At 37.8% G+C, this 7,425-nt stretch overlaps 1 protein-coding gene across 3 annotated transcripts; it reads right to left on the bottom strand.

Annotated features, from left to right (window-relative positions):
• Positions 1 to 207: 207 nt before the first annotated feature.
• Positions 208 to 6,752, bottom strand: taf1a (TATA box binding protein (TBP)-associated factor, RNA polymerase I, A). Of its 3 annotated transcripts, none has more exons than XM_085432111.1 (11): positions 6,506 to 6,752; positions 4,898 to 5,071; positions 4,428 to 4,591; positions 4,214 to 4,327; positions 3,922 to 4,120; positions 3,572 to 3,693; positions 2,503 to 2,661; positions 2,136 to 2,202; positions 1,772 to 1,895; positions 1,524 to 1,678; positions 208 to 988 (listed from the first exon to the last, which is right to left on the bottom strand). In XM_085432111.1, the coding sequence occupies exons 2-11, from the start codon at positions 5,022 to 5,024 to the stop codon at positions 906 to 908; spliced, it is 1,314 nt and encodes a 437-aa protein (XP_085288237.1). In that variant the 5' UTR covers positions 5,025 to 5,071; positions 6,506 to 6,752; the 3' UTR covers positions 208 to 905. The 3 variants fall into 3 exon arrangements, with proteins under 3 accessions (XP_085288237.1, XP_085288236.1, XP_085288238.1); XM_085432110.1 differs by having other exon boundaries at positions 6,502 to 6,752; XM_085432112.1 differs by lacking the exon at positions 208 to 988 and having other exon boundaries at positions 1,578 to 1,678; positions 1,768 to 1,895; positions 6,502 to 6,752.
• Positions 6,753 to 7,425: the final 673 nt, after the last annotated feature.

Consider the following 7,425-nt stretch of genomic DNA (forward strand, 5'->3'; position numbering starts at 1 on the left):
TTTTCGAACAACATGTCTTACGTATTCCCAGATCCGTTCTGCAGCTGCTCCTGTGGTTAGGCAAGTGCTTTGGGCTCTGGTTTATGTAATGACTGCAAAGCAACACACATATACAGTACGGCTGACTGAGCTGCTGCATGGCCAACGCTGTGGCAAGCCGAAACAGAATCATTACAAACACTTTCACTTATTAAATTGGCATGCTGCTGAATGCAAGAGTTTATTTCATGGTTCAGTGCAAAGGAGTCAAGAGCAACGCCAGGATTTGAAGGCCAGAAACATGCCCTGATACTAGATTCATAGGAACAGAAGTATTTATCTTTATAGACAGAGAATAGAAAAAATGAAGCACTAGGAGTTTAAGTGGAGCCTTTTGATATGAAAAGGTTGACGTGGATGAATTCGTTGTATGGGTGTAAATATAAACACAAGTCAATTATAAGCAAACTCAACACACTTTTGCATTAAACGACTAAAAAAACGGAAGAGTGTAGCAGCAACCACCTGCCAGCGAGTCTGTCTTCCTTAAACGTCCTCACAACACGCTGCTCAAAGGTTTGTGATGATGGGTCTTCTGACACGTCAACAAAGCTGTCAGAGAGAAACTCCTCTGAGCTCTGTGCATAATACATACACTACTAACGCTTATGAATTTAACACTCAAAGGTTTGCTGAGGTCAGAATAAAACAATGTTCATAGAAACCATAAATCGGACATGAACACTAACAGTCAGAGGTACACTTTTCAAAATTAGGTGATCATACCCTCCAGATACCCAGTGCAAAAATGCAGAACAAGAGCTCCACACAGTGGAGAAAGTAAATCTAGGCACAATTTGCTCACGATTTTGGGAACGTCACAGTCTGCTGGAGGACCTTTAGTTAACATTTAACAAAATGGAGCTTTAATATCTTCTTCCTTTTCTTTTCTTTGTCTCAGCTTTGCCCTTCACCTGTGAGCCATTCACGCTGTACTTCAGTGGTCGGTCTGTGAAAAGAAAATACACAAAATACAAGAAGACAGAGAGTAAATGTACAGCTTTTACTGTGAGCTTTTAGCAGCAATGGGAGACATTTGCAGTAAAACATGACAAAGTTGCTGCTGTTTTACATAATATAAAACATTTTATTGAGCAGAATGTGGGGGGGATAGCAGAGTGATAGTACACTGACTTTGTCCTATTGAAACATTTATAGCAGATTATAGTGACAGTGTCGGCATGCTTGATAATCTCATTTTGCACCAAAACATTTTGTCGTTTTTTGTTGCTATTATACTCAACATTTGCCAGTAATTATTCACACAACTACCTGGCAATCCAAAACTGTAAACTATTTAAGCCACTATCGCAGTAACTAACAAAAGCAGAAAATATTAACATTTTAGAAAACTGAGCAAGATTGCTTTTTTCATTTTTCCTTTAAAAACTGTGATTAAATTAGAAAAATGACTAATTAGTCATGAGATCTATGTCAAGACATCATTTTCAGAATTAATTCCACTAAAATGAACACAAACCAACCTGGGAAAAGGATTTTTGTCAGCGAAGCTTTCACTTCAAAAAGCTCGGGGTTCTCCTTTGAGTCTTTCGTGGCATGGAAGCTCGTCAAGTGCAGCGCAAGCCACCAGTCTTTTCTTTCAGCCATCTTTTCACAGACAATGTTCTCCCAGTCTACTCTGTTAACATTACACAACAGTAAGAAACAATAATAAAGTATGATCTGTTTCAAGCTGAATTAAAAATATAACTTAAAAAAAAAACGCACATACTGATTTTGAAGCTTTTGGATCACTGCCTTTAAACAGATCCACACTTCCAGGTTGCTCCCCCAGCAATTGAAGTCCAGCATTTCCAGGACAACTCCCAAAGCTTTCTGGGTGTCACTTTGTTTCTCTTAAAGAGCAAAAATCATATATTTTTTTATTACAAGAGAGAAAGAATGATTTAGAGACACGGCTCTAACCTTGGAGAAAATCAAACAAAGGAATTAACATTACCTATTTAGTACTGTCAAAACAGAACAGCTAGCTGTAAATAACTTTTCTATACATTTACTATCATCGATTTTGCAGCAAGACTGAACTTTATTTGGCCAACGATAGACATTTAAATCCATATTTAATTCCCTTTTACCCGACTGAAGCAGGAGAGAGCTATACTCCAGCATCAACTCATGGCTGGGGACCAATGCATGGAGGACCTACAGCAAAACAAAAGGACATTTTAAGCTTTTGAAACTGAACTGGATACAGTGTGTCTTTTCATTTTTGTCCACATAGCTTTAAATCTAGTAACAGCCAATTTAAAACCTTATTCAGTGTGAAGTTTAACAGGGATCACTCCAGTTTTCCCTCAATACACAAATACACAAACTATAAAATATTAATCATTAATACCATTTGAACACCTAGATTCCAATTTAAATTCCATTTTTTGAGACATCTTTAAAGCACTGATTGAAATAGTAATTAGTTACAGTGAGTTTCATATGCAGCTTTACCTTCAACACTTTCATCAGTCTCTTCTCCGAAGCACCTTGTCGCTTTAAATACTGGTAGAGGTAGACATGCGCATTGGGATTGGGTGGGAAATTGCTGTCATACGCATAGTCATTCAGGACTTGCAGAGCCTCCTTATGATGCTCATAAAACTCGAGCATCTGCCAAAAAAATAAAACAACGGTCATGTAATCAATGCTAATATTTTCCTTACACTAAACAACAACAAACCTATAAACAGGGCAACATGTGACAAACAGAAAGAGGCTAAAGTACCAACTCCACTCACAGGTGTATTTCAAACACTTTATCTTGTATCCACTTCAGAATACCAACATTTTTCCTCTCAGGTTTGGAGACCTATTGATTGTCTATCCAACCATGTGGTTACGTCAGTGAACAAATCTCGCCCTGGTTTCACTGAGTGCGCTGCTGCTAGCTCCTCCGTAATCTTAAACTCTTTTTTATCCCATGTAAAGAGAACTAACTGGGCTATGTCACTGATATCAAAGCTCTGGTCCAGAGCCAAGGAGAAAAAGTCAAAACTGTCTGCTTTGTTTTTCAACTGTAGCTCCAGATTTCCCCACAATGTCCTTGATCCATCTTGTTATGGATGTTATGTTAGCATGTCAGAGTCCACCTAACGTCCACCAGAGAATGCCTTACAGCTTATTTTGTAGGAAAATGCAAAGCTGGTCAAACATGGATGCTGGTAGCATCCATAAGCTCTCGTATTTCACAGTGTGATTAGTAAGTAAGTATGTCTGTGGAGGTTCTAAGTCATCCAGGTCATCGTAGTCTAAGGAGCAGGGAAAGAAAAGCATCTGGACTTCTTTAAGTTGCTTGAAGATGTTTCACCTCTCATCCGAAAAGCTTCTTCAGTAAGAAAGTAAAAGGTTATTTATATAGCACTTTTCACAGACAGATGTCACAAAGTGCTTCACAAGAGAGGTAACAAAAACACAGTCATAAATACATCATGATAGGCTTCAGCGCCCCTGTGATCCTGAATTGGATAAGCAGAAAAAAAATGGACGGATGAAGGAAACGAAGGAAGGAATGAGTGTTTACCTCAACATATCTCAGTATGAAACAATCCCAGACGCCTGGATTTTTCAAAATCTCCTCAAGATTCACTGACGCTTGCCTGAAGTAGTTTTGCATGGTTTGATTGGAATCAGATTCATAATAATCTGAAAAAGAGAGCACCAAACATCAAAGATGTGAGCCCAGACAGACAGGTTTTCACACACAAACACATTTTTCCCCAACATAATGAATTTAAACTGCTCTGTCAAACACGCAGTTCCCATGTCTGACCTGTAGGTGGCAGTGTGACTTCACACGAGCCTCCTACACGCATCTTACTGAGAAACCTAAATAATGCATGTTCTGGGCTGTTATGCTGCACGTTGCCTTACCGCTGCTGGAGCGTGTGGACTTTTTGTCACACCAGATGATATAATCCAGCAGGCCCCTGTACGCCTGGATCAGTTTAATATTCTGAATCTGAGCTGCTGTCTCTTTCCCGTGCCTCCAACTCTCAGCGCTAGCAAGATGCCGCTTTGCATCTTCAATCTGCTGGTGGAGCAGGAGGTGGAAGGAATGTTCCAGAGAAATCTAGAAACACAAAATGACAACACCTCATAAGAAAAAAAAAAATGCAAATTCACATGAAAACTACACTGCGGCCACTTTTATTAGTTGAAGTACCATTAGGTAATGTCTAAATCCCGAATGCTTCATTCGCTCATAGATGGTGTTGTAATCTTCCATTGTTGAGTTGGGATGATGGTGAAAGATCTCAGTGGCAGTTCTCCAAATAAACTGAAATTTCAAAGAGAGCATTAAGGTCAAGGATGAAAATGAATGCAGTGTTTAAAGCTGAGTGTTTAAACAAGTCTTTATTAATTCTAATAAAATCTACCTCCTTAGATGGCTGCGCTGTGAAAAGATTTCTGTCTTCTAAAATTTGGGGGTAGTACACCATATATTCTGCTGCCTCTTCCCATCTGTGGTGCAGCATGGCTTCTCTGATGCGCTCCCGACACATGCTGGTGGTCCGGCGAAACCCATTCTGTTGAGTCTGATCTGAAGATGAAAGGTATGAGTTCCAAACCTCAGACAACATTGGATTTGTGAGGCTGATAGAAACATTTTTGATACCTTTTAAATTTGTTTTAATAAAGAAATAAAATATTTGTATTTCACATTAAAGTGAAGAAATTATTTCTTAATTACCGCTGACTAAACTTTTCTATAATGTAAAATCCAGGACTATGTAGAAGCCGGCAAACAGTGTACCATACATTGATCAGTGAGCAATAAGTCTTGCATCTAATATGTCCTCTGCTGTCTAACAGAAAAATTTATTTATGGAAATTCTGTACAACCCACCTCCATAAATGGGTTTAACCAGAGGGAACTTTGATTTCTTCTCTCCTTTTGAAGAGTTGTCCTCTGAGGAGTCAGAGTCATTCTCTAAGTCAACGTGAGGCTCCAGCTCTCTTTCTAAGTCATCCATAATCAGCACAGCAGTTAGACTCAGTCAGGATACTTTAATCGGCTCATCTGCAAGAAGAAAATTAGTAACAAATACATAAATGTATTTTTCTTCCTTTTTAAAAGGTACGTATTATTATATAAGACAAAGCAATCAAAAACAGGCACCATTAGTGTCACTGTTTCATGAAAACTTATTTAAAGATATGCATGACAACAAATTCCAATTACACCACAGTGCTACTGCACTAAAAATTGTCTATCAAAATGGTAAATGAACTGGTTCTTACATAGCACTACTACTCTATCTGAGCACTCAAAATGCTTTACACAACTTGCCTCATTCACCCATTCACACAAACACTTTTTCTATGGTCTTTCCCTGTAAGTGCTTTCTATCTAAACTTCACAAGCATTCATACGCTGATGGATGCACCGGAGAGCAACTTGGGGTTAGTATTTTGCCTGCACAACGCTACACCAAACCATATCATGCAAAAATCTTAGATACTTTGGATTCTCATCCACATACAGAAAGGTATCTGATGGCTCCCAAATTTATTGTGCAACATGATAATTACTCCAAACATGCAGTGCTTAATTAATTATGTTGTAAAAAAAAAAAAAAGAGAGAAAAAAAATGTTAGAAATTATCAAAAACTTGTTTAAACTAAAAAGTACATTTGTTATTTATTAGTCAAATAACAAGCTGAATTCACTTTGTATACCCAAAGTTGAGCTGAGCTATTTTCTTCTGGTTAGGAAGTAAACAGAAGTAGTAATAACTGTAATTTGACATCTTAATCAGAAAATAAATATCATTTAGGGTGGCTGTGGCATAAACCCTAATAAATTTGTTAAGCACTGTATATTGCCAGAGTCATTTTTGAAAGAAAGAAAAAAAAGCAGTCAATCTCGGCTTGCATACAGACACAAGATCAAATCAGGCAGCTTGAATCCACTATAGAAATGTTTGGAACAACCTACCCAGTAGCTTAAAAACGTTGGGTATGAGAAAATAGAAGCATTACTGCTGTTTTAAAGACAAAAACACTCACTTTAGGACTTTACTTGTGTCTGGGTATTAACTTCCTGAGAAGGTAACGGACAAAATAAAAGTATTCAATACTTAGTAGAGGCTGAAATATTTGCACAGTACTGCATTTAAACAGGTGTGCTTGCCAATAGTTCAGTGATGTGTATTAGAGCAAGACCGCTTAAAAAGCTTTCATAATATAATTGGTCACTTTATACTAGAGTTGGCAATGTGCAATTGATAAAACTTTGGACATCTACACATGGGATATACCAGTGTTATTACAGTCTTGTTAGTGCAGAGCTATTCTTTGCAGCTGTATTTGATGCTAACTCACTAGCTTTCTTCACAACGGCTTATTTAGAGGCCAGCGAAAAACTACAACTTTAAGTTTTAAGATATCAAGAAATTAACATTTTTCCACAAAAGCAACAAAGAAACGGTCTGTTTTCTTCTGACTTACCCACCAGTTTTAAGTTTGCTCAGACTTTTCTGGAGAAAATTGTTTATCCTCCGTACCGATGTTAACAGCTACCTGCATCAGAGAGCTAACGTCCTATCCAACGAGCATTGCTGTTGTTAATCTTGAAAATTAATATAATGCAACGGATTGCTATGCTGTTGATTACTATGACTTCCACACATTGTTTTTGACCGCCATGCTTTAGTACCTAAGGAAGTACAGTAGGAAGCTACGCTGCCATTGGCTGCTGTACCCGGAAAGGGCGGGGCAAATACTTTTCTCCTTCCTCCTCTGAATTGAAGCGAAGAAACCTTACAAAACTGACTCCTGTTTACAGATATTTCCGCTTTTGTGTTTCTATAAAATGCTGCGTTCAAGAAAAAAATAGGAAAAACAAGGATAAGAAACCCTAGACACAAATCAGCATTGTTTACCCTCTCCACTTTACTTTCTCTACGCTTTTATTTATATTAAACATTGGCAGTGTATAAAATACATTATTTTGTCACTTTTTACATAGCTCATGTTATTCACGGTTTTTTTTTTGTTTATTTTTGTTTGTTTGTTTTTTTTTTTACCATTACTCCAAAAATATTTAGCTATGAAATACTGAACTTTTTACTCCACACCATTTATTTTAAAGATTTAGTTCCTTATTATCTTTCACTCAGAAGGATAGCAGCAAGAGTAAAACGGCAGGTTTAGAATATGTTAGTGAGATCTGCTATGATGTATGGTTAGGAGATGTTGGTCCTGACAAAAAGACAGGAGGCAGAGCTGAAGGTTGCAGAGTTGAAAATGTTCATATTTCATTGGGAGACTCTAGACAAAGTTAAAGGGACAAGGTTGAGATGGTTTGGACATGTGCAGAGGAGGGGCAGATATGCTGGACAAGTGATGTAGTGAGTGACAAGTGAATGTAGT

This window comes from Copadichromis virginalis, linkage group LG15 (assembly GCF_057382275.1).
Source record: "Copadichromis virginalis isolate Kocher_CV1m ecotype Utaka linkage group LG15, C_Virginalis_male_GT1.1, whole genome shotgun sequence".
Taxonomy (NCBI): domain Eukaryota; kingdom Metazoa; phylum Chordata; class Actinopteri; order Cichliformes; family Cichlidae; genus Copadichromis; species Copadichromis virginalis.